The sequence below is a fragment of the Sorex araneus genome, chromosome X (assembly GCF_027595985.1).
Source record: "Sorex araneus isolate mSorAra2 chromosome X, mSorAra2.pri, whole genome shotgun sequence".
NCBI classification, from domain to species: domain Eukaryota; kingdom Metazoa; phylum Chordata; class Mammalia; order Eulipotyphla; family Soricidae; genus Sorex; species Sorex araneus.
Window position 1 is genome coordinate 105275601 of NC_073313.1, and position 27979 is coordinate 105303579.

General features: G+C 42.0%; 2 protein-coding genes across 5 annotated transcripts in view; one reads left to right on the forward strand and one right to left on the reverse strand.

Moving 5' to 3' along the window:
- Positions 1–13414: 13414 nt before the first annotated feature.
- On the reverse strand, positions 13415–25052 carry PSMD10 (proteasome 26S subunit, non-ATPase 10). 2 transcript variants are annotated; one of them, XM_055123061.1, is made up of 5 exons: positions 24913–25052; positions 21637–21735; positions 17056–17202; positions 16794–16960; positions 13415–14169 (listed from the first exon to the last, which is right to left on the reverse strand). In XM_055123061.1, the coding sequence occupies exons 1-5, from the start codon at positions 25024–25026 to the stop codon at positions 14016–14018; spliced, it is 681 nt and encodes a 226-aa protein (XP_054979036.1). In that variant the 5' UTR covers positions 25027–25052; the 3' UTR covers positions 13415–14015. The 2 variants fall into 2 exon arrangements, with proteins under 2 accessions (XP_054979036.1, XP_004606366.1); XM_004606309.2 differs by having other exon boundaries at positions 14033–14169; positions 16873–16960.
- A 165-nt stretch (positions 25053–25217) lies between these two features.
- ATG4A (autophagy related 4A cysteine peptidase) overlaps positions 25218–27979 on the forward strand; it is an 85487-nt gene continuing 82725 nt past the window's right edge. For all 3 annotated transcript variants that reach the window (XM_004606308.2, XM_055120260.1, XM_055120261.1), the window contains exon 1: positions 25218–25341. In XM_004606308.2, the coding sequence (XP_004606365.2) occupies positions 25332–25341 (10 nt within the window). In that variant the 5' untranslated portion in view covers positions 25218–25331. The remainder of the gene's footprint in view (positions 25342–27979) is intronic.

Sequence of the window (27979 nt, forward strand, 5' to 3'; positions counted from 1 at the left end):
ACAGACAAACAGTCAACAACTACATCCCAACATTGTTCTAATGTATGGGTGTTGAAGAAATGCATTATTGGTGGTTTTACAGAGTTCTGTTAAAAAGTGGATGAATTAAAGAAACTTTGGTACATCTATACAATGGAATACTATGCAGTTGTCAGAAAAGATGAGGTCATGAAATTTGTATACACATGGATCAGCATGGAAAGTATCATGTTAAGTGAAGTGAGTCAGAAAGAGAGGGACAGACATAGAAAGATTGCACTCATTTGTGGAATATAAAGTAACAGAATGGGAGACTCATACCCAAGAATAGTAGAGATGAAAACCAGGAGGATTGCTCCACAGCATGGAAGCCGGCCTCACATGCAGGGGGTAAAGACAGCTCAGATAGAGAAGGGACCACCAAGTATGGGGTGCTTGGAGGGTGTGCTTGGGATGGGAGATGCATGCTGAAAGTAGACTACAGACCGAATGATGGCAATTCAATACCTCTATTGAAAATCACAACACCCATAAGGAGAGAGAGACAGCAAAAGGGTGGGGGTGGGGTGGGGAATGGGGTGGGAGTGGTGGGAGGGATACCAGAATCATTGGTGGTGGAGAATGGGCACTGGTTAAGGGATGGATACTTGATCATTGTATGACTGAAACGTAAGCACAAAAGTTTGTAAGTCTGTAACTGAAAGTTTGTAATTCATTAAAAATAAAAATTAAAAAAATAAAGGACTATAGATCATATTTTCTGGGAAATGTAAAATGACAATGGAAATAATCAAGATTGTCATGTCTCTTTTCCTTCCTCCTAAGTTAAAGTATATGCTTCATTATTAAAAATAAACAATTTAAAAAGTAAAAAGAAGTAATGAATTGTCCAATCAGTGTTTTTTTCGGGGTGTGTGTGTTTGACAGTGCCAGGGATAGAAACTAGTGAAAAAAGTGCCTCATACACATGAGGTATGTGTTATATGAAACTGAACAACACCCCCAGCTCTGGATCAACGGTATTTCGCCTTTTATGAGGTCATAAATCACCTTGAAAATGCACTGTAAATTCTTGAGGCCTCTCCATAGTAAAATACTTTTACAAACAGTGTCATTCACAATTCAGAAGTTTCAGATTCACTGAATGCAAGACTAAGAATCTCCAATTTAGATTAAAGCACAGAAGTCTTGCTTAATACATCTATGGATGTCTTAATTGTGGGGGAAATGGCTATGTTATATGGCAGAATCCTAATTCCAAATGATCTTGGTAATTTGGAAGCTGAGCTGAAATCAACATAATGAATTTTATATGAATGTATGGCAAAATCTAGAATTAAAAATAGAACGGGTACCAGAGAATGAGTAAGGTCAATAAGGTCTAACATGGAGCTGACCCAGACGTGATCACTGGCACCACATTTGCTCCCCATACACCTGCAGAATGATCACTAAGCACAGAGCCAGGAGCAAGCTCTGTGACCCAATAACCACTCTACAAATAAGAGCATACATATTAGCCATGCAGAGAGTTGGGGAGGGTAACCTGGAGTTCTAATTTTGGCTCTCTCCTTTCATTTCCCTTCCAGTTCTCTGGCACCTAATTTTCCAAACTCCCAGGCTTCTCATGTGCCCACTCAGGTATGCACTTACTCAGGTATGCATCCCTCACTGCTTAGACCCTATCTTTACTGCTGCCACTCTTTCAAAGAGCAGCCATTTTCTTACCTATTCCTGTCCACTGATGATTTCACAATCCAGTAATGTCATTCAGAGTATGTTGATTCATATCATAATGAATGGGAATTCTTGAACACAGATAACTACTTTGTCCAATGAGTCTAAATGGTAAAATCTGAAGCACTGGAACAATCCACAAGGGAGATATTTCTGGGGAAATAAGTATTATTCTCAATCCCTCTCAAATCAAGGTCACTTTGGGTCAATGAAAGTTTCATTGCCGTGTGCTTAACCACTAGTCCACTCACACACTATACTATGTGTGCAATGAATCCAGAGACCCTGAAAAATATAGAATATGTTCCTACATCTTAAATAGTAAAATGGACTAAATATATATTTTGTTCTTTTGGGGTCACACCCAGTGATGCTCAGGGGTTACTCCTGGCTCTGCTAATTCCTTAGCGGTGCTAAGGAATTATTCCTGGCGGTGTTCGGGGCGCTATATGGGATGCCAGGGATTGAACTCAGGTTGGCCACGTGCAAGGCAAATACCCTACCCGCTGTACTATCACTCAGGCCCCTGGACTTAATGTATTAAATAGCTTACCAATAAGGAAAGAAAACAAATATTTTACTCTATTTATTCACCAGTGGATCAGAAAATAATTACTAAAATAAGACATCACTCAAATATTTTGATTAGTTAAGCTTTAACCAATTTATTTTTCAATAAAGAAATTGGGGGTGGAAGCTCATCTACTGGTCATGCTCCAAAGACTCAAATAAATCTCAAAAGAGATCAGCTTGCCATGAAAAATTTTCTTGGACACTCTCTCAGGCCTAGGCATCCAGGGCACCCTGGAGAAGGGAACCTGCCCAAACAAAATCCCCGAAGTCACTTGCCCCCATACTGTAAAATCACCCATGCCTCTGACTGGACTCCATTGTCTTGGGACTAAGCCCCACCTAGAAGTTAATCTGTTGAAAATTTGGGTATGTGGGTCTTTGTGACTGAAATTTCCTGGCTGTGTTGGGGTCAGGATGGGATACCTCTTCTCACCTCCCAGTACTTCCAGAAACCCAGGTAGTCACATCCATACCCCAAAGGGGCTGCTCAGTTAAAAATGTAACTCCAACTGTATCACCCAGTTAAAAATTCTGAACTTCCTGGAACATTTGGCCTCCAAACTCTCCAACAGTGACAATCCAATAGTAAGTAGCACACTAAATTGGATGGGATATAACATAGAAAGAAACCAGTCTTGACTAACCTAATAGTAACACAGAAGGCTTAACCTGCAACAACACTTTAGTAATCTGTCATACAAGGACTTAATGTCTCCATGGTGAGATACAACAATTTTCACTAATTTTCTTCGAAAGAAATACTTTTGGTCATTCTGTTTGCAATTTATTGATAACACGCAATATAAAATAAATTATTGTGGGTCTGTTATGGAGGCAGTCTTGAAGGGTGGTTGGGACAATTGGAGACAATGGTGGAGAGAAGGTGACAATGGTGGTGGGATTGGTGTTGGAATATTGAATGTCTATAAAAACCTATCTGCTCACAGTGGGAAGGGAGACTCAATCCACCCCCTCAGAGGGGCCCCAATGAAGACAGCCAGGTGCGGGGTCAAGAGACTCTGCGCTACTCTCTTCTGGGAGCTTGGTTTTATAGTCTCTGGATGTTGGCTATTGATGGGATTACACAGCACCAGGGGCAGTTTGTGGGTGTGACTGCCTAGCTACTGGAAAATGGGCGATCTGGGTGGAAGAGGACCAGTTCCGATCCGAGCAGGCTTGGAGATCTCAACCCTGGGTCCCGCACACCTGGGTTCCTCTGCCCTGAGCAGAGACCAGGCAGCCAAAGACCTCCAGAACCCAGCCACAGCCATGTTTAAGGCCACTCTCCACATGCTTGGATGAGCCTCACGCATTAAGGAACTGGCAGAGGAATCCAGGTGTGCGGGACCTGGGGCTGAGATCTGCAAGCCTGCTTGGATCAGGACTGGGCCTATTCCGCCCAGATCCCCCATTTTCCAGTAGCTAGGCATTCACACCCACAAACTGCCCCCCTCGACCCCCCAGCCCCCTGCACCCATCAACGGCCAACATCCAGAGACTATAAAACCAAGCTCCTGGAAGCTTATAAAACAAATTTTTTAGCCTACTTCTCCCTCTCTCCCTCTCGAAGAACCTGGCAAGCTACCAAGAGTTTCCTGCCCACTTGGGAGAGCCTGGCAAGGTCCCCGTGGCATATTCATATGCCAAATACAGTAACAATGATGGGTCTCATTCTCCTGACCCTGAAAGAGCCTCTAATGTGCCACCGTTGGGAAGGACGAGAAAAGAGAGGCTGCTAAAATCTCAGGGCTAGGACAAATGGAGATGTTATTGGGCCCTTTTGAGCAAATCGGCTCTCAACGGGATGATAGTGATAGTGATATAAAAACCTATCATGAACAAGTTTCCAACCCATAGTATATATAAAATGTAATCACTGTAATCACTGTCATCCCGTTGCTCATCGATTTGTTCGAGCGGGCACCAGTAACGTCTCTCATTGAGAGACTTATTTTTACTGTTTTTGGCATATACAATACGCATGGGTTGCTTGCCAGGCTCTGCCACGAGGGCTCGATAATCTCAGTAGCTTGCCGGGCTCTCCGAGAGGGGCGGAGGAATCGAACTCGGGTCGGCCGAGGGAAAGGCGAAAGCCCAACTGCTGTGCTATCACTCCAGCCCTATATATAAAATGTAGGTGGGAAATTTACATATGCGGGCTTTACTTATTTCATGAAAATTTCAAAACATATTAGTACAGAATTTCTTTAAATATATTATTAATCACAGGTAAGGCATGATTATTACGAGATCCAAATATAAAATAAACCTTAATGCTGTATATCTTAGATTTCAGAGTTGAAAACTTCCTTATGGAAATGGGAAGTACTTTATTATATTGTATTAAAGGATTTTATTTTCCTTGTTTACATAGGTTAAAATCATATAACAATCACAAATTGGCTCTTACTGATTTATTTTCTGATCATTCTATTTGCCACTTCTTAAAGTTTTGTTGGGACAAATAATATAAAGTAAATTTGTTATGTGCCTAAGGAGACAAGTTGGGGATAAGAGGGAAAATAAGGACATTGGTGGAGGATAGGTCCCACTGGTGGTGTCAGAACACTAAACACTAAACACTGAAATAACTGTATAATGAACAAATTTGTAAATCACAGTGCCTTTAATAAAAATAAAATTTTTAAAAATATTGGGGGAGGACCATACCCAACAGAGTTCACGTGTTATTTCTGCATCAGTGCTTTAGGGTGGTGCTCATGGTACCATGTAGCATCAGGGATCAAATCCAGGCCTTCCACATAAAACGCATGAACTCCATTTCCTTTAAATGTCTCTCAACCAAATTATTTTACTTGGTGGGCGTGGGTCACCCATTCAGTGCCTAGGAGACTGAGGGTCTCTGCCAGCAATTATAGGACAATCAGGATGGTAGTTCAACACAAGGGACCAAGGATGGAGTGCTGCTCCACTGGCAATGCAGTGCCAGTGGAGGGGATTACCCAGCAGCTTCTCTGACCATACACTGTAGTGCTCAGAGGGTCTCCAGGTCTACACTTGGCAATGCTCCAGGCTGTACCCAGGTTGGCCTCGCACATGCCCTAGCCATTGTATTATATTATCTCCTGGCACTCCAGTTATTTTTAATTTTTATTCAGAGAAGTAACTGATTAATTTTTTTCCATAGGTGGTTAAAAATTATGTGGGCAGTCCCAACTAAAACCCAAAACGCTTTGGTTTTCCTATCCATTCATATCTCACCAGTCAAAAGAACTTCAAGGAACTTCTTTCATCTTTTGTTTCTGCACAAATAACTCATATATATTAAAAGTCAACACATATTTCTAGCTGTAGGTTCTTACTATTAAATTCATATCTGCTTATTCAGTCACTCATTAGACATTTATTGAGTAACTACTACGAACCAGCCAGGGGGACTGATACAATGTTGAGCAGAAGCAGAGCTAGCTTTCTTTTTCATGGAGTATGCAGTGCTGCTAACACTGACAAATTCCTGCAATGAAAAACAGTAGTTCATTGACTGCAGGGGACGAAGGCTAGAACTTTTTTTTTTCTTTCTGGGTCACACCCGGCAATGCACAGGGGTCACTCCTGGCTCATGCACTCAGGAATCACCCCTGGCGGTGCTCAGGGGACCATATGGGATGCTGGGATTTGAACCCGGGTCGGCCGCGTGCAAGGCAAACGCCCTACCCGCTGTGCTATCACTCCAGCCCGAAGGCTAGAATTTTTACTGTATTGGGTAGCGTGATAGTGATCTACGGTGATAGTGATCTATAGTGATCTATGGTGAACAAGGATTAAACCATAGTATATATGTACATATAAATAGTATACAAATACTACTTATATAAATATGTATAAACACTATATATAAAATACTATTTACATATATATAAATAGTATATATATACATATATACTTAATTTTGGTTTGGGGGCCACACCCTGAGGTGCTCAAGGCTTACTCCTGGCTCCATGCTCAGGGATCACTCCTGGCTGGACTTGGGGAACTATATGTGGTGCTGGTGATTGAACCCAGGAGGGCTGGGTGCAAAGCAAGTGCCCTACTTACTGTACTATTGTTCAAGTCTACCACAGGATTTTTTGAGGACTAATAAATAATAAATATTACTATCTCTTATGTCCTTCAGACCAGTGATTCTCAGCCTAAAGCAATATGGCCCCCTTGGGCTCCAGGATATTCCCAGGGAGTCACAGGTGAAAACTGCAAACAAAGGTAACCACATCATAAGACAGTAGTGGGGGGAACTGGTAGAAAAAGGTGGGTACCGAAAGGAAACAAGGTTGGATAGGGATAACAGATGGAAACATGTTGAGAGATTAGAATATAGCTGACCTTGACCTTTTCTCCTAATATTGTATGTTACAAAGATAATGCTGGGGTTGGAAAGGAAGGCTAGTACAATGCGCTGGGCTCTAGCCTTGTACACAATTGATCCAGGTTTGATCCTCAGCATCCCACATGGTCCCCCGAGCACCATCAGGAGTAACTTCTGAGTAGATATAGGAATGACCCCTGAGCAAAACTGGGTGGAGACCAATAGCAAAAACAAAAAAGAAGGAAGGAAAATAAGTTAATTTCAGCATCTTTTACACTGGCCTGTGAGTAACAGGTTTAAAAGGCATTCAATAAAATAAGCTTTGAAAGCTGGAACAATGATATAGTGGGTAGGGCACTGCACTATCAGAATCTGGGTTTTATCCCCGGCGCCACATATGGTCCCTTGAGCCCTGTCAGAAATGATCCTTGAATGCAGTGCCAGGAGTTAGCACTGAGCACTGCCAGCTGTGGTGAAATAAACAATAAGCTTTGAGATCAATAGTAGCACTGTAGCACTGTCGTCCCATTGTTCATCGATTTGCTCAAGCGGGCACCTGTAATGTCTCCACTGTGAAACTTGTTACTGTTTTTGGCATATCAAATACACCACAGGTAGCTTGCCAGGCTCTGCTGTGCGGGCGGGATACTCTCGGTAGCTTGCCGGGTTCTCCGAGAGGAACAGAAGAATCGAACCCAGGTTGACCGCGTGCAAGGCAAATGCTCTACCCGCTGTGCTATTGCTCCAGTCTGAGATCAATAGTACTCAACTTTTTATTTTTCAATTGAATCACAGTGAGATACATGATTACAAAATTGTTCATGACTGAGTTTCAGTCATATAATGTTCCAACATGCGAGTACTCAACTTTTTCAATCCCAGTGCACCTGAGGGTAGTACCAGATGCAGTAGTTCAGTCCTGACAGTGACTAGGTGGCAGGTAACATGATGCAGAATTACATCCTGTTGGGGAGACAACCAGGGGTAAAAAGTTTGATCATTCCTTTTCATGTTGAGTGAAGTAAGCCAGAAGAAGAAAGACAAACACAGGATGATCTCACTTATCTGTGACACACAGAAATTGGATGAGGAAAAATATTGTAGTAAAGGGGGATGCCTAGATCACTCCTGACCCCAGTGTTTAGAGGAGACAGGCAGAGAAGGAAAGAAATCAAGGGGAGAAGAGAACGGGAAGTAATTAGTGAATAGGAGTCAGGGCTGGTGAAATGGGTGTTACAGTCATATATCCCAAACAAAGACTCAACAATACTGAAAACATGAGATCTAAGCTGCAACCACTGGAACATTGTAATGTGCCTGTCAGATTGACAGATGGTGGATGGGGTAGAGGTTGGAGGTAGGGATGGACTATGAGAACACTGGTAGAGAGACGTTGACACATAGTGGTGGGATTGGTATTGAAATATTAAATGTCTAAAACTCAACTATCAATACTTTTAAATCACAGTTCTTTAATTAAACTAAAACATTAAAAACACATTTGATTATTCCTACAACCGAACTTAGAAAGGTGCCCTTCAAGAGGGCAGGCTATGTGTGGGCGTGGTGGGGGGGTTGGGGTTGGGAGCGAATATGGACATTGGCAGAGGGAAGCTGACTAGTGATGGGACTTGTGCTGCAATATAGAATATCGAAAACTCAACTGTGAATAACTATAACTGTACTACAACACTGATTTCATTGAAACACACCCAATTTTTCATTTAATTATTTTACAATGTGTATGATAGGGAAAAAAAGTAGTTAGAGGATCTCACAGATTCAAACGAATGTAGACCAAAATAATGCCTCATGTGTTTTCAATATTGGTATAAAGAGAAAGCCAAACTAAGATTTTAGTAATGATGAAAGTTCCAGGAAACCCCTCCCTCACCAGTATAAAGAAAAGCATGAAGCTGTGAAAGAGGTTATAGTTAATGGATTATTACAGAACTACCACAGTACCTTTCATCTGTCCAGTTTTTTAGCAATCAGAAAGAAAATAAATCAGAATCCAAGAAAGTTGTGGTAGAACAATGCTACTATCAAATTCATGTCTCCCAATAAATGAGACTAATAAATACTCAAGGACAGTAGAAACAAGGGCCAAGACAATTCGTCTACGGTTGGAAGCCTGCCTCAAGTGCTGGGGTATAAGACAGTTGGGATAGAGAAGGGACCACTATGACAAAGACAGTTGGAAATGATTACTCTGAATAAGAACTGCAAGCTGAAAGTAGGTAACCCCTCAGTATCTGTATTACAAACCATAATGCCCAAAAGGAGAGGGAGGAAGGGATTAGAGGAGAGAAGAAAAGTGCCTGCCATAGAGGCAGGCTGATGGTGGTGGGTGGCGGTAGGGAACCTGGGGTTGTTGGTGGTAGGAATTGTACACTGGTGGAGGTACCGGTGTTGGATCATTGTGTGACTGAAACCTGATCATGAACACCTTTGTATCTGTGTCTCTCACAGTGACTCAATAAAAATAATAAATGCATAACAATTAATATAAAGAAACACAGTAAAGGAATAACGAATGGCCAAAGGCAGCAGTCTGAGAACCTGTCTACAGAACTGAGCTTACACTGGTGGAGGGTTGGGTGTTTGATCATTGTGAGATTGTAATCCAAATATGAAAGCTTGTAACTATCTCACGGTGATTCAATAAAATTAAAAAAATAAGAAAAAAAAAAGAACTGAGCTTACAACAGTGGGGTTATGATGGGGCAGAGGACGTGGAGGTGGGTTATACAATGGCAGAGGGAAGCAGACACTCTGGTGGAGGGTGTGGTATTGAAACAGTATGCATGAAACTCAATCATAAACAGTTTTGTAAATTACGATGCCACCACTAAAATTTGTAAAGGAAAGTGTGTAAAAACACAAAAAAGAAAAAAAGGGGCAAGGAGGAGAGCACCTCACCGCACCGGGCATAGGGCAGCAGTGCCGTCTCTCCCGCCGCCCGCGTTCGGTAGTCTCCAGCCGCTTCCCCCATCCCGGGGAGGTTGATGGTGATGATGAGGCAGGCGAAGGAAGGAACAGAGCCAGGCTGGTTGGTTTCAATCGCAGTTTATTCCAATCTCCTCTCTATACACTCCCGTCTCTCTCTCTGCTTCTTCCCCCCATCTTACTTCATTCTCTTTCTTCTCCTGGATCTGGATGTGGATCTAGCTTCTCCAGATCTGGCACTGGGGCTGGCCCCGGGACTGGCCCTGGGACTGGCCCCCAGCCCACTCTCCCAGCCTCGTTAAATCCCCAAGAATGAGGGGTTGGGGCTTACACATAGTTGTGGTCATCATCAATAGGGGGTAAAGTTCTTTCCTTTAGGGGATGCTTCTTCTAGGACAGATTCTCTTTCAGCATGACACCCACCCAAGAGCGGAATCCCTTGGATGTGTTTCTCCTCTCCTTGTCCAACTAACATATAAGTATTCATATTATTAATCATTTTGTATGGACATAGCAAGAGATGCATTAAGCTTATAGAATTGCTCTCCTGGGGTCATCTCGATCTCAGACTACAGTGCTCAGGCCAGATTAGTCTTTCCTATCCCTAGCAGGGTCCTAGTCACGTCGTTGCTTTTGGATCATGACATGACATGTCCATGACCAAGCTCTTAACATATAGTTAAGCATTAGGCACTTTGGCCAGGCCCATCTTGATGCCAGGGTAGCACACAACTCACCGCTTGCCCTGGGTCCATCCCATCCCTCGTCGGGACCCTGCTTTTGGGGGTGCTAGGAAGTAAGGGCCGCTGAGGCTTAAGTCAAGAAAGCAGATGCCCGGGAGTGAATAGTATTTGAAGCCAATTAAATCCCATGTTACCAAAGCATATTAACAACTGTCCTTTGTCCATACAAAAAGGATATTGTTTTAAAGTAAACTATTCAAAAGACATGAGAGGACAAAGACAATATTAACTTATAAGTTCACTGTCCTAGCAAGGTCTGACCTTACAGATTAACAGAGTTTGATTAGGCGAAGAGTTAAATAACTAGTTGGGGAAGGGAGCATAGAAGTGATTACGTATAGACAAAGGAGTGGGAGTGACTCGGGAGCACCTTGACGGGCGTGACTGATATACCTAAGCTCCTAGTGGCAAGGGGAGCAGGACATAACAATGTAGTCTAGAATTGTTTAGAGATTATTACCAGATAAGCCCAAACTCTGGCAAGGGAGAAAGGACAAACCAATGATATCCTACAGAAAGAAACCCACAAAATTTATAGTTAAATTGTTAAGACAAAGATGATGGACCTAAAATGAAGATTTACTTTGAATCTCACAGACCCTCAGTGAAATTGTGAATTCTCTCCAACAGAAACTTCATAATGTAAATTTTCCATTATATAGTCTCAGTTAAATTTTGTGATAAAAATTCTCTTTCTTGAGCTCATTTCAGAAGTATTAAAAACTGCTGCTCTTACAGTAGAAATGACATCTGTACCTATATATTCATTGCAGCACTGTTCACAATAGCCAAAATATGGAAACAACCTGAATGCCCTAAAACAGATGACTGTTTAAAGAAACTTTGGTACATCCACATAATGGAATACTACGCAGCTGTTAGGAGAGATGAAGTCATGAAATTTGTTTATAAATGGACAGACATGGAGAGTATCATGCTAAGTGAAATGAGTCAGAAAGAGGGGGACAGACACAGAGGGACTGCACTCATTTGTGTGGAGTGTAGGGTAGCATCACATGAGGACTGACACCCAAGGACGGTAGATACAATGGCCAGGGGGATTGCCCCATAGCTGGAAGACTGCTTCATGAGAAGAGGGGAGAAGGCAGATGGAATAGAGAAGGGAGCACTAAGAAAATGATGGCTGGAGGAACCAGTTGGGATGGGAGATGAATGCCGAAAGTAGATAGTGGACCAAACATGATGACCTCTCAGTGTCTGTGTTGCAAGCTATAATGCCCAAAAATAGAAAGCATGGGGAATATTGTCTGCCTTAGAGGCAGGGGGAGGGTGGGAAAGGGGGGGTATACCCGGGATATTGGTGGTGGGGAATGTGCACTTGTGGAGGGATGGGTGTTTGATCATTGTGAGATTGTAACCCAAACATGAAGGCTTGTAACTATCTCATGGTGATTCAATAAAATTAAAAAAATTAAAAAAAAAACTGCTTTTCTTGAATTAGTCTTTATACTCATTTCCAATTGGGAATAGGTAACAATCTGATCTATGTCTGTGATAATTACTATTCTTAGTTTATAAAATCTGTGATTTAAATATGGTTAATAAGCCATTTCATTTGAAAGTACAATTACCTGAGGATTAAGCTTACAAATTACATGAGGACTGGCTCCGTCTTATGTATTAACAAATAAAGATAAATTCTTTTATACCTATAAAGCCTACTTACTCTGACAATAAATTTATTGTATTTACTATTTATGAAAATTAAATGTCTTTAATCCATACAGGCCTTTGGGGGGAGGGGTGCTCTGTGCTAACCTGGCTGTTCTTGGGGGACCAAATGGCAATTCTGGGAACAAATCATGGTCATGGCCACACTGAAAGCTAGGCAAGTACCTTAACCTTTATAATATCTATATTATAGATATTATATGCCAAATATTATATGCCAACTGGTCTTATTAGACACAGCGCTGGGGGATAAGGCAGTTGAGATAGAGAAGGAACCACTATTTTTCCCTCTCTGATCACACCAAAAAAACACAGGAGAATGTTTCCCTTGGCATATACTGCGGTTCAGTACCACAAGAAGATGACTGCTTAGTATCTGTGAAGATCAACAACAAAATATTTTAAAAGGGATTATATATTCATAACAGTTTGTGCTTAACAAACTCATTTTGGCTACTGGTCATTAAGATGCAAGTTTGTGGACTCACTTGAACAACTTATTTTAAGAGATATCTGCTGCATAAGATTCAAATTAAAAACATAATTGAAGAGTCATTGGAGTTCATTAGATTTTAGGACTAATAATCATTTTGCCCTAAATTAAGATCAAGTTTACACTTATTAATTTCCTTTTTGTTCCACATTTCATTATCAATTCAGAAAATTACTGTTTTTAAAGACTTTAGATGTAGTTCAAGCTTCATTACTTTTATTGACTCTAGATCTACCGAAAAGTGAAAAATGTCTTTACTTAGGACTTAAGTCCTACTAGCTTGAAAGAAATATTGGGAAATTCTTTCACTTTTATTTTTTGTTTCTGGAATACCAATCAAAATACATTTTTCATGTTAATAAGATTACTTTTCATGTTAATAAGATTAGTTTTCCTTACTACTAGGCCAGATGAAAATATAAAGTAACACAAATTGCTGCAATGTGTATGAATCTGGAGAGTACACCAAACAGAGTGAAGTCAGAGGAAGAGGGAGAGGGGCAGACATTGAATGAATTCACTCATATGCCAGATGTAAAGAAACATAGTACAGGAATAGCAAACACCAAAGGCAATAGAAAAGAGCAGGAGAATGGGTTTCAGCAGGAAACTTGCCACTGCAATGGGTGTGGTGGTGGGGGATAGGTCAGGGAAGGAAATACTAAACAATAGTGTAGGGGGAAAGTGCCAGCCATAGAGGTGGACTGGGAGGATGGGCAGGAAACTGGGGACATTGGTGAAGGGATTGATGTGGGAACACTATATACATGAAACTCAATCAAAAATAGTTTTTTACTCTGTAATTCAAAATAATTTGTTTGAAGAGTTTTTAAAAAACAGGATGACTTAACATGGATATTTTAAAACTTCCTTTAAAATAATACATTTCATTTTGTAAATAGTTCACTGAAAAATAGACAGCTAGTATTTTCAATCCTTTTATTAAATTTTACTGCTTATTAATGTTGAACTGGGTAACACATATCCTTGAACTTAAAATTTGGTCCATTTAAATATATTATTTGTCCTATAAGAAAAATAAAACTGTAATGTTGCGAAACAGAAATATTTGGCATAGGACTCTGAGTGAGCATAAAAACACGAATTAGGAAATATTTTAATTGTACAATTGTACCAAGGAACCTTGTAGAGTTCACCTAGAAATGTTGGACAGTTTGACTTGCTGTTATTAGCCTGGCTCTGCCTTAGAGGACAGATCTATACAGGGTACATAAGAAGATGCTGAAAACTCACAACCGCCACAGCATCACTTACTCAAAATTAACCAAAATGCAATACAAAATGGTAGGCAACAATAGAAGAACAATCTCTAGCTTATCCAATGCCTGGAAAGCAGGGTGCAAGCTTAGAACAAGTACCTCACACGAACAATACTCAGCATGTTTCTAAGACTTTGAAGGTGAGAAATTTCATTAATACACGGTGTCTTGTGCACAAATACAATAGCTTTCAAGATACTGGGGACAACCAGAAAACATTTAAAGTAAAAACAAATTCAAACTGCTTAATCTTCCAGTATTCTCTTGAGTATTGTACCCAAACCACCTTTGGCCACTTGCAAAGGTGTCTTTTCTTCTTTATTCTCAATGTAAATACTGGCTCCATGGGTCACCAGCAGTTTTGCTTCTTCTACTCTCTCCTCATCACAGGCTAAGTGTCTGAAATGGAGGACCACAAAGAGCAATCACTACCAATTCTATGTCATAGATAGTCTCAACTGTCTACTATTAATGTAGTGTAGTATGGCAAATTTTTTAATAAGGAAAAAAATCAATTTGCATGGGGAAGGTTATTAGATGCTAAAATTCAGTGAATCACCCTTATAATACCAGATCACAAGTCATAATTCTGGTCCTGCCAGTCTAAGGAACACCATCTTTATTTTATTGGGATTAGGAAATCGTCTAAATTGTCTAACAAAACACATGCAATAATTCCAGGAAAGAAGTTAGAAAAGTACAAATCCATAATCTGCTACTAACAATTTGCATGACAATTTTTTAAATTTTGGGCTACACTCAGCAGTGTTCAGAGCTTATTCCTGGTTATGTGCTAAGGGAACAACACTGGTGGGGGCTCAAGGGATCAAATGGAATGGTGGGGATCAAATTCAGGCCATCTGTGTGCAAGGCAAGCACACTACCTGTTGTACTATCTCTCTAATCCCGTGCATGGTTTAAACTTTAGTAGAACAATTTAAAGGATTTTATCACTTGCTCCTTATATCCACCTTAGTAATTGGCAAGATCCTATCGTCTACAGTTAAAATGGACAGAATTGAAGCCCTTGCCTGTGATAAGCAGTTACCAAGTGGGGTGGGGGTGGATCTTTTTAGGTACTTATACTCTGCCAAGCAGGGTATTTATTAGAGACTTAACTTTTTAAAAAATGTTAAATCTTGCAGCTGTCTAGCAAGGAAGGAATTATCATCTTCATACTATGGAAGAGGAAATTAAGACACAGAATGAATTAGTAACTTCCCCATGCTACTTGATAAAAAATATTTAGCGTAGTTGGCAACTGGTCAAGTTTGTATTGGGGAAACAGCTATTCCAAAATCCTAGGTTCTTCCCAGGCCCCTGTAGATACCTAAAGGTATCTGACTCCGAGATTATCTTCTGAGAAACTCTTTCTTTCCTCTCAAGGAAAGACGAGCTAGATTATGTAATTAATCTTTCTAAATAGAGTCTCTCAGAGCTACAGAAAAGAGTTTTATATTAGTAGGAGTTAAGAAAATAATACTTTTAAATGGTAGTTTAGGGGCCGAAGTGAGAGTACAGTGGGTGGCCAACTGGATCCTCAACACCACATGTGGTTCCCACAGCACCTCTAAGTGTGATCCCTGAGCTCAGGCCCAGGAGTAAGCCCTGAGAACTACTGAGAATGGCACCAAAACAACAAAAAAGTAGCTTAAAGTCAAAGGGAAAAAACCAAAATTCACTTTGGATGAAAAAGATTCAAGTTCTAGTTCAGAAAAGGCACCCTTCAACAAAGAGGGAAAAGCATTATAGAGAAAAGGTCAGGGTGGAGAACGGTGTCAGTTAAGTCACATAAATCACTTCCAGCTGGACTTAATTTCAATGAAAATCAGCAACAATAAATTCTCAACCCAAACCAAACAAATGCATTTTAAAAGCCTGCGGTAAAACACAAGTGAATATTTAACTAACTTCAGGGTGAGAAAGGACTTTCTAGTCACGGGAAAGATGAATAAACATGACTTCATAGAAGCAGGAAACTTCTGGGGTCTGGGGGAAGAGACGGTGGGGGCTACACCTAGTGGTACTTGGGGGGCAACGTGGTCCAAAGGATTAACTGGGATCTTCGGATTGAGAGAGCATCATATTTTTTTTAAAAAAATATGAACAATACCATAAAAGACAAAGCAGGGAAATATTTTTGGCTTGATGGAAAAAAAGGTTAATATTTTTTTCTATGTCATAGTCAAGGGCACTTATGAAAATCAGTAAAAAAAACAATTTTCCAAAGGAAAGGGAGTAGAATCACAATTCAGATAAATGTAATTAGTCATAAGCAATAAAAATGCTTAATAATAGAACACGTAAATTATAACAGTAAAATATTATTTTCACATAATAAAAAGTCTTTTTAGTGTTGGTGAGGAGGTAATACGTACTCTCCAACTGCTGCTAGTAGTGTATAGTGATACAACTCCTCTGGAAGCAATATGGCAATATATAGTAACAGTCTCAAAATGTGTGTTTTTGTTGACCTGGCAATTCTACTACTACTAGTCTTTAATAGATAATCATTAGGATTATGATGAGATATTTTTAGGGATTAAGAAGTTGGACAATTTTTTGTGTTAAGGACATTATTTGTATTGAAATTTTTGTATTTACGATATTATTTGTATTGAAGAAAATTAAAAAAGTAACAAAGGAATGATTCAATTATGGCACATCCAAAAGGTAGAACTGGATATAGCCATTTATCACTGCAAAATCCTCATACAATTGTCATGAAAAGAACAAGCTATAAAACTATATGCATGGTATAATTCTAATTTTGAAAAAAATTTTAAAAAGTAAGATATGGGCATGTGCCCATAAAAAACTGGAAGAGAACACAAATATCATTGGTAGTATTTTTTATGAGTAATACAATAAATAGTAAGAAATTTTTATCTCTATACTTTTGAGTAACTCAAATTTCTTTGCATAAATCGATTTCGCTGATGAGCAGAATAAAAATTAATTATGTGTAAGATTTAGTGCAAAGGGGCCTAACAGAACACAAATGACTGCTACTTGTCACTTACAGAGGAGTGTTACCCTCAGTGTCTTGGATATTTGTGGAAGCTTTGTAGTACAGGAGAATATGAATCATCTTCAAGTTACCCTTGGCTGCGGCCCGGTGCATTGCTGTGGCCTCATAATGGTCCTTAGCATCTGGGTTAGCCCCACTTTCCAGTAACATGACAGCAATCTGGAAAGATGGAGAAGGAAACAGTGCAGAGATCTATTTGCCGTCACACACATAGTTAGAACTCAAAAGAAAGTAGCTGAGAAACAGAACTCTACCTCATGCCTGTTTTTGGAGGCTGCATAATGTAATGGAGTACAGCCATTGTGATTGACAGCATTCACCTGAGCACCTTTTCCCAGAAGGGCTTTTACAATATCATCCCGGCCAGCAGAAGCTGCAATGTGAAGAGGAGACCAACCTGCCTGCAACACAGAGAGGGAAAATATTCATAAAAGAATTTTAAGTTGAGTTCTTGAACTCACAAAGAACAAATCAAATTTGTGGTTTAAAAAGAAACAGATGGCAGGAATTAATATCTTACCCATATGTTCCCCCAGCCCCCCAAAAAAGTTCTGATTCAGCAGATGTTCTTGTTTAGATTTGGGTTTTGGGCCATACCCAATGGTGGTCAGGGATTAGTCCCAGCTCTGAGCTCAGGGATCACACCTGGAAGAGGTCGGGTGATCAGATGGGGTGTCAGAGATTGAACCCGGTTCAGCTGCATGCAAGGTGAATGCTCTACCCACTGTATGCTCCAGACCTCCAGATGTTCATGCTTTTAATTAGTATCACCATGGTGCACTCAAGGTTTCCCATGTCCACATTTTGAATAAAGCCAGATCTATTAGCTATATTTGATAACTTGAGTACAGGGAGTTGGGAGAGTTCCCTATTAAGATCCCCACTGTTTGTCCAAATGGTGCCATAAAGAGCTCCTTGGGAGTTCAAAATAAAAATGCCTCAAAATTAAAAAACAACAACAACAGCAACTATGAGTTAAAATATGGGAAAAATAAAAACTAGAGGAAAGGCCTCTGGATTAATGCTAACTTTTTGGCAGGATTTACAAAACAGTTACATGTAAATAGCTTAAATCAATAGTTTTCGATATTTTTGCATCAGCAGACTGGCATCAGTCTGTGGATGAGAGGTTGAAAAATCACCGACTTAAAATTTTTTTCCCTGGGGCTGGAGCAATAGCACAGCAGGTAGGGCTTTTGCCTTGCACACACACCGCCGACCCAAGTTCAATTCCCAGCATCCTATATGGTTCCCTGAGCACCGCCAGGGGAAATTCCTGAGCACAGAGCCAGGAGTAATACCTGTGCATCGCCGGGTGTGATCCCCCCAAAAAATTTAAAAAAATTTGTTCCTGTGGAGTTCATGCCCAATTCAATCCCAATTCAATCAGCTTAATCCATGGCTGAATAAACAGCAGTACTCCTACATTAAAAAAAAAGTTTTTTCCTTGTTAAAACATTGTGGGAAGTTTGGAGACCAGAGCATATACAAAAGAAAAACACCCACAATACCATTAACACTTGGTATATAAATTTAATTCCAATTTGTTTTCCAATTGGAGTGATAGGATGTAAAATTCTGAGTAGCATTCTCCAAAATATCTACTTATTAAATTTATTGAGCAATGTTCTGTTCTTTGGAATCATAATTTTACTTGCTGCATATTATTTTACCATAGGGATAATCTACTGCATTCAACCATTCTTCATTCCATTATTTCACTGCTATTTATAATATCAGTTCAGTGAACTGTTGGGGCTGGACTGAGCTATCAGGGCGAGCCAGGAACATAGGGACCCATGAAAATGGGCGAGATTTCTCGTGTGTCCTGACTGGTTTGAATGAAGCTGAACATTTTCCCCCTTCAAGCTGCCTTCAGAAAATAATTCCAGTATCTTGTAAGGGGCAGTGGTCCTTTTCTCACAGAAGCCTGGCTGGTTTTTGACATGCAGATCTCAGATGTTGCCAGGCCTGATCTTTGATATTGTAAATTGCAGGCTTTGGCCCAGCCTAGTCTTTGGGATGTAGATTTCAGGTGCATGCCCAGTTTGTATTTGAAGTGTAGATTTCAGGTGGCAGCCCAGCCTTGTCTTTGGGATATAAATCCAAATGCTTGTAGTCCAAGAAATGTTATGGTTTTGTATCTTCTTTCGGGAGGCCAAAATTACTGGCCTGCAGATACAAGGAAACAATATGTTTCACTGTTTCAATGTTCTTTCTGTAACTTCTTACAATGCCCTTGGTGACGTTACTGTCATGGTACCCTTTAGAGGTACCATGATCAATAAAAGGAGATCACAGGGCTCTCTACCTTTGTCAAGACTCAGAGAGAACCTTGGCCCTCCATGAAATACATTTCTTCAGAGTTCCTTATCTCAGCACCTCTGAACGCATGAATATTCACGCAACAGTGAACAACTGTGTAAAGGTATCCTTCCCTATAAAAATGTTTCCGGGGCTTAGAAGCCGGCCTCACATGCTGGGGGAAAAGGCAGCTCAGACAGAGAAGGCACCACCAAGTAAAGGGTGCTAGGAGGACCTACTCAGGATGGGAGATGCAGGCTGAAAGGAGACCATAGACTGTAGGATAACATAGCCTCACACAGTTTAGGTTTATTGGGTTACTCCCATCACAGTGCTCCCATTCCTCTGTGTTTATTTGTAGCTTCTTTCTTAGTGTTCTCTTGACTTTAAATATTGTTTTTCTATTCTCCTTGAGTCCTTTGCATAGTTTATTCAGAGCAATGTCCTTTTTGTATGGACACAAGAAGACTTAGCAAATGCTATGCTTTTGTAACCTGGGAGTCATTTGACTCTACATGATAGTTTCCTCCTGGGCATCTGTTCTTTCGACCTAAGCCTCAGCTGCCCTTACTTCCTAGCACCCCCAAAAGCAGGGTCTCGACAAGGGACAGGACGGACCCAGGGCAAGCGGTGAGTTGTGTGCTACCCTGTCATTGAGATGGGCCTGGCCAAAGAGCCTAATGCTTAACTATAAGTTAAGAGCTTGGTCATGGACAAATGCTGTCATAATCCAAATAGTGATAACTAGATTTGGACCCTGCTAGGGTTAGGAACGATTAATCTGGCCTGAGTGCTGTAGTCTGAGTCTGTGGCAAGATGTTGCCAGGAGAGCAGCCTTGCAAGCCTCAATGTATTTCTTGCTATATCCATACAAAAATAACTAGTATTAAGATGTTAATGAGTGTTTGGACTAAGGAGAGGAGAAAAACCGCTTAAGTATTTTGCCTACTGGCAGTCAGGAAGGGCTTTGAAATGCCCCTAGGTTGTGTTCCCTTTGAACCTGAAGGCCCTCAGGAAGGGCTTTCTTAAGATGATTTTGCTACTTGGCTGTGTGTAGCCTAGGGGCAAGGGGGAGAGAGAAAAAGGGAGGAGAGAGATAGGAGCTGCAGAGCTGCAGTAGATCCAGAAAAAGGACGGAGCTAGGAGTGTGGGAGAAGAAAGATGGAAGATTGAATAAATGGTAACTAATCAGTAACCAGCTTGGTCCTCGTTCTTCCTTCGCCTGTCCTTGACCAATGGCCGTCCCAATCCGGTCCATACACAGCAGTTCCAAAGCACCGAACATGGGTGGTGAGACAGCCACCCAGAGAGCCCGAGTGCACACGTCCTTCGGTGTGCTTAGTTTTTTACAATAGACCAAACATGATTGCCACTTAATACCTCTATTGGGAACCACAACACCCTAAAAGAGAGAGAGCAAAAGGGAATGCCCCGCCACAGAGGCGAGGTAGGGTGGAGGGGATGGGGTGGTGGAGGTGGGAGGGATGATGGGATCATTGGTGGTGGAAAATGGGCACTGGTGGAGGGATGGGTACTCAATTACTATATGACTGAAATGCAAGCACAAATGTTTGTAAGTATGTAACTGTACCTCATGGTAATTCACTAATAAAAATAAAGTTGGAAAAAAATGTTTCCGGGGGGCTGGAGAGATAATTACAGTGGCTAAGGAAGGCACTTGGCTTGTGTGTGACCAACCTGGGTTAGATCCCTGGCATCCCATGGGTCCCTTGACCCTGTGAGTGAACCCTGAGTCCAGAGTCAGGAGTAAGCCTAAACAACTGTGGGCGCAAAATCAAACCAACAAAAATGTTCCATCCTAGGGGCTGGAGTGATAGCACAGCGGGTAGGGTGTTTGCCTTGCACGCGGCCGACCCGGGTTCGATCCCCAGCATCCCATATGGTCCCCTGTGCACGGCAGGGGTAATTCCTGAGTGCAAAGCCAGGAGTGACCTCTGAGCATCGCTGGGTGTGACCCAAAAAGCAAAAAAAAAAATGTTCCATCCTATTTTTCACAAGTCTGATCATAATAGCCAACTACATAATAAACAATAAATACCTATATGCAACAAAAGATTTTGAGGGTCAGGGATACGACTCAGCAGTAGAGCACTTGCCTTGAATGTGTGAGGCCATGGGTTTCATCCCCCAACAACGCCAAGAAAATAACCTACTGAGACATTCATTAATTCCAGCAATATTATGACCAAATTCCAACATAATAAAAGGTTGTGGAGTCTCTTACTGGTCATCATAATACACCGTAATCAGCATGTTTTATTTGAACTACAGGATATTAGTAGCAAACTGACATTCTAAAATAAGCAAGCACTTGTTCTGTGCTTGGTCACGGGGGCCACAGTATAATTTCCAGGTCATAAAAGTTTTTTTTTTATGTTCAACTGCTATTATAAATAGGACTTCAATGAACAAGCAATTTTTGTGAGCTTAATATTAATACTCAGGCTTGAGACAATACTAGTCTGCATGTAAAGATAATGGGGGACTTATCGACTTTGCTGAGTACTTACATCATCTTTATCATTTACTGGCACTCCAAGTTGCAGCAAAAATTCAACAATGTCTGTATGACCAGCTGAGCATGCCCAATGCAATACAGTTCTGCTATCCTACAAGGCAAAAAGAGAAACTATAAGATCAACATCCTTGAAGAGAAATACAAGAACTAAGGCAAGAAAGCAGGGAAAAATATTGAGGTAACAAACCTATGGTTTGGAAAAAGATTGGAGCATACTGCATCCTCAGGTAGGTAATCTTAAACCACGCTATTTGCCAGTTTAAGGAAGAGACCTAAGTTTTATGTAACCTAGCAGAATCTGGGGTGGGGAGAAAGTATAGAGCTGAAAACAGTAGAGCAAGAAAACAATTTTAATACTTTGGCAGAAATGAAGCTTTAGTGTTTTACATTATTTATGAACTTCTCCATCAGGCACTATGCTAGGAGCTTTATATGTGTCATTTTATTTAATCTCTATTAGTTATACAGAGGGCTGGAGCAATAGTGCAGCGGGTAGGGCGTTTGTCTTACACGCGGCCGACCCGAGTTCAATTCTTCCGCCCCTGTTGGAGAGCCCGACAAGCTACCAAGAGTATCTCGCCCGCACGGCAGAGCCTGGCAAGCTACCCGTGGTGTATTTGATATGCCAAAAACAGTAACAACAAGTCTCACATGGAGATGTTACTGGCGCCCACTTGAGCAAATCAATGAGCAACGGGATGACAGTGACATAGTTATACAGTAGATATTATTCCCATTTTATAGATGAGGAAACTAAGGCTCCTCAGGGTAAGCAATGTGTTCAAGTTCACACAGCTACACATTGGTGAAGTTTGGATACAAACTCTCTGACTCAGACATTTCTAGATGCTCTAGAAAGAACAAATATTATCTTGTGGGGATGAAATGTTCAAAATAAGGCTCAAGTTAGAAGGTCATTTTAAATCTGCATGACAGAATAGAGGGCAACACTGCTTTTACAACAAAATTACTTAAAAAATTCCAGCCAGAGTCTGCCAAGTTTCTCAAAGGGAATCTCTCCATTCTGTTTGTGCATGGGGTGGGAAGTGAGGAGGGGCAGGGGCAGGGGGTGGCTTCCAAACAAGCTCTGGGATCTCACGGTCACTCCCAGTGACACTTGGCCAAAAGGTGCGTGGTTCAGTGGTAGGGTGGAGGACGCGTTGTTGCTCAGGCCCTACTTGCGCTAAGGATCACGAGGTGTACCCTGCAAGTGCTTGGGACCTCTAGAGCTATAGCAGGCTTGGGAGGCTATGTGGTGCCAGGGATTGGGCAACACATGCACCATAACTTATGTACAATTTCTATGCCCCTTTTTGGGGTATTTGGGTCGCACACGGTGGTGTTCTGGGGCTATTCTCGGGCTTGCTGCTTGTAGGATCATGCAGTGCCAGGGATCCAACCTGGGCCTCTTGCATGCAAAGCATGTGTGCTAGCTCTGAGTTATCTCTTTGGCCCCAAAGAATTTTTTTTTGCAGTGACTGGAGCACCTTAGCCCTCTGTAAAAGAAATGATATTGTGAACTTTATTACAAAATGATTCACCTATCTCAACAGAGGAATGGTAGAGAAACTCCACAGGTCTACCATCCCCACATTTTTTCATCTAATCTTTCCCTTGCTGAGGTTGTAAAAAACAAAATACTAAACGCTAGCCACCTCATCTCTACATATTTTTTCTTTTTTTTTTCTTTTTGGGTCACACCCAACAATGCTCAGGTGTTGCTCCTGGCTCATACACTCAGGAATTACTCCTGGTAGTTCTCGGGAGACCATATGGGATGCTGGGAATCAAACCTGGGTTGGCCGCGTGCAAGGCAAACGCCCTACCCACTTTGCTATCGCTCCAGCCCCTCAGGCCTACATATTTTAGCATATAAAAAACCAAAAAACACTTTCTAACATAGCTATAAAACTATTACACTTTTTAAAATGAACACCTTTATAACATCTAATACCCAGCCATCATTCAGATTTCCCCAATTATCTTCCACATGGCTTTTTCTGTTAGCTTATTCCATCAGGAACCATTAAAAATTCATACATATGTGATTGTTTGGTAAGTCATTTGATTTTGACTAGCTCCCCCATTCCCTTTCATGCCTTCGGCATGATGGAGCATCATTAAATCTTTGTCTAATACTATTAAACATTATCAGAACATAATGAAGATTGGGCTGAAGTACAGCAGGTACTGAATTTGCATGCCACCGACCCAGGTTTGATTCCCATGCACCCCATGTGGTTCCCTGAGTCCCACCAGGAATGATCCCCGAGTGCAGAGTCAGGAGTAAGCCCTGACCCATACCAGGTGTGGCCCAAACAACAACAACAAGATAAATGAGGTACAAGCAAAGGGCATCTTCATGTTGAGTAGCAAAGTTCCAGAATAAAACTTTCCTGACTGCTAATTCTCTTCGCAATACAAGATGGAGTTTATAAATACCACGGACTCTTTCTAGGGCTTGGCGCGATGCATGTCAAAAGGGACATATTACCAATATCTAGCTTACTGGGCACACGCTCAATCTTTCCAAAGGCCTGGGGGTAAAATCTGGGACCTTTAAACAGGAGAATGGAAAGAAACACTTGGCGAAGTCATTCACTTTTGTTCTTCATCTGCGTGGAATGGTTTTGCTGTGCCCAGGAAACTGAGAGTGAGTTTTCAAGGCCTAGCCAACCATCCATCTTTGCTAATCTTTTCTTTTCTTTTTTGTGTGGCCTTTTCAACTGCCAGTATCCTGTTCCTCTAAAGAGATGAACTCCGATCCTCCATGTTACGCCGTAAGAGCAACATGTGAAGTCTCCCGAGGAGTCGCGTTTTCTAACTGGACGTACGTTTCCGTGATGCCTGTATTAACGCCTGCTTCTTCTGCTCCGCTGTCTCGCCTCGTAGCCAAGGGCCTCTTACCCATGACGCATTCGCCGAACACGAGCTTCAACGGGCCGCAATCACTCGTGAGATAACGCCCTTCCTTAAACAGCGCCATCTGTCTCAGGGGCTCCCAAGCCTACCGAGCACCGCGACCTGCGTTCTAAGAAATCAAACTTCGGGAGCTACGTACGGGGCTGTTTTTGGTTTTTTTGGACGGGGCGTGTGGGGCTCCCCGCGCCCCCCTGACTCCAAGTCCCAAGGCAAGTCCGGGAGAAAGATGGGGCACCGAGGGGGCGGGGGCAGCGGGCTCCCGCGGACACGCCTCGGCGCGGGCCGGCCCCCTCGCCCCGTCCGGCCCGGCGCCGCGAGCGGCAGGGAGGCCGGCGTGCGGCTTTACCTGGTCCGTTTTCGTCGCCAGGGACTTATCGGCCAGAATCCGCTCCTTCAGCTCCTCCAGCTGGCCGCTGAAGGCCAGGTTGCACACCATCAGGTTGGACACACACCCCTCCATTTTCCTTCCCGGGCCCTCCGCGCCGCGTAACGAACGCCGCCCCACGTGGCTCGGCCGGCGGCCAATCGGAAGAGCGCGCAGGGCTCCACCCCCCGCCCCCCGCTCCCCCCCGCCCCTTGCCTTTGGTCTTTTCCCAGCGCGCGGCGCCCCTGGGAGCCGCAGTCTGAGGCCACTTCCGGGCTGGGCGGAGCCTTCGCGGCGCCCACCATTGGAGCCCCAGAAGAACGGAACTACAAGTCCCGGGGTCCCTTGTGGCCGCCATAGTCGAGTGGCCCGTGGAATTGGCCCAGGATGACAGCTGGAGAATGGAGTCAGGTACGGGAAACGGCTTCGGGTGGACCCGGGAAGGGTGGTCGCTCTCGGTACACGGACTCGGTCACGCGGAAGGGGTCCGGGGCCACGGCAGGAGAGTTCTAGGAGCCTTAAAGGGACCGTCCCTCCCACCCCCCGGGGCGCGGGGGGTGGGTAACCTCGAGTACCAGGCGGAAGGGACCGTTGGGAGCCGAGTATTAACTCCCGAGCTTGGCTGGCGGCTCTGGCTACCCTCCCCCTCCCTGCTGCTGCCCAGGGAGCAGAAAGAAGTAGCGATTAATTATTCTGATGACTTGGTGGAGTGCCACCGGGGCGGGATTGGGTCCCAGCGGTGATAGCATATGACACCATCGTAAGGTGATGTACCAGGGTGATGCCAAAGGCAGAGTATGATGCCATAAGAGCCTCTTGATATCTAAGGGAGCTTGGTGACTCCGGAGCGCGGCGACTTGATGAGGGCCACCTTGATACTGTCTTGTGGTGTTGGCCGTGTACTGTCACTATAATAACGACATCGAGGCTTTGCTAAAACTATTAAGTTACTAGGGCTCTTCTATTTATGGAAATTTCAAAGAGTGCCATAGCAGAAGAGCGGCAAGGCTTGTTTTTTATAGGGCATATCCAGAAAGGCATTGTGCCAAACAGAGGTAGTGATAAGAATACACTCAAGAGAGGGACTGGATGTGTTCTATTTATCTTGTAATGGTGAAGAACAGGACTTGGCAAACTTTCTGTAAAGAACCACATAGAAAATATTTTATATTTTGTCAGTTAAAGGTAAACTTGAAGGATATTTTGTAGGTATTTATATGACAAGAGACAACAGGGACTTTAATAAATTATGAAATTAAACTGTAATAATTGAGTATTTTTTGTAATATAGAACTAATAATGAGAATAATGGAATTATTTTGGAAAGACTACCTTTTAATTGGGACTTAGAGTCAGTGTTCTCTATCTTGAGTGTTATCTGGAATATTCATTTATTAATGTTATTGTGATATTACCTATTTAATCGTTCGCATAGGTATTGTCAGATGTTTATATAAATCCACAAATGCTCTTGTTAAATTTTATTTTTATTTAAATACAAAATTTTAGTTTTGCTCTGGCTTTAGATTTATAGAAAACTTCTGAAGATAGATGGAACTTTTATTTTTTTATTTTTATTTTTTTTTGCTTTTTGGGTCACACCTGGCGATGCACAGGGGTTACTCCTGGCTCTGCACTCAGGAATTACCCCTGGCCGTGCTCAGGGGACCATATGGGATGCTGGGATTTGAACCCGGGTCGGCTGCATGCAAGGCAAACGCCCTACTCGCTGTGCTATCTCTCCAGCCCCCAGATGGAACTTTTATAATCCAAATATTCATAGCAAAATTCACATATATCACTCAACCAGTTTCCCTACAGTTCTTTTTCTAATATTTTAGCAGCTACATGAAGTTATATTTCATAACATAAAATTAACCCATTTTAAGCCTATACTTAAAAGATTTTGTTAACCTTACTGAGTAATACAGCTATCATAACTATTAGCTTTAGAACATTTTAATTCCCCAAATAAGGTGTCTTATGCCCATTTAGAGTTTTTTTTTGTTCATGTTTGTTTGTTTTCAGGTCACACCTGGGGATACTCAGAGCTTACTCCTGGCTCTGAGCTCAGGGATCACTCCAGGTGGGGCTTGGGCACCATATTTGGTACCAGAGATCTCACCTGGGTTCAGCTGCATGTAGTGCAAGCACCGTACCTGCTGTACTATCTCTCCCGCCCCCAGGGTTAATCTTCATTCCCACTCCTACCCAGAAACCATTAATCTATTTCTGTTTCTCTAAAAATTCCTGTGTGTAGCACTGTCATCCAGTTCATCGATTTGCTCGAGCAGGCACCAATAACATCCCCATTGAGACTTGTTGTTACTGTTTTTGGCATATCAAATACGCTTTGGGTAGCTTAGCAGGCTCTGCCGTACAGGCGGGATACTCTTGATAGCTTGCCGGGCTCTCCGAGAGGGATGGAGGAATTAAACCAGGGTCGGCTGCGTGCAAGGCAAATGCCCTACCTGCTGTGATATCGCTCCAGTCTGGGTGTGACCCTAAAACTAAAAAAAGAAAAATCTATTATTATTATTTAAAAAAGAAAAATTCCTATCCTGATCATTTAATCTAAGGAAATCGTATAACATGTGGTAATTTATGCCTGAATTTTTCAGTTAGCATTTTTTTCAATTAACTCATCATGCCACAGAGCAGTATATTTCATCACTTTTTTATTGCTGACTGGTATTTCATTTTTAGAATTTTTCCTTTGTTTTTATTCTGGGCCCACCCTTCGGTGCTACAGACCACTGGGGTGACGTCTGGCAGTGCTCAGCTGGCAATGCAGTGTATGGATCAAACCCAGGAGCCTGTATATGCCAGGCATTCACTCCAGCACTCTAAGCTATCTCCCCAGCCCTGAAGAATATTTGTTTTTATGCATGTAACAAATTTTGTACATATACTCATCAGCTTATGGACATGTAGATTTTTCCAAATTATAGCTGTTATTACTAATGCTACTAAAATCATTGATGTGCAAATCTTCATGTGGAAATATTTTTTAATTTCTATGTGGTAGATTCATGATGGTTGAATTAAT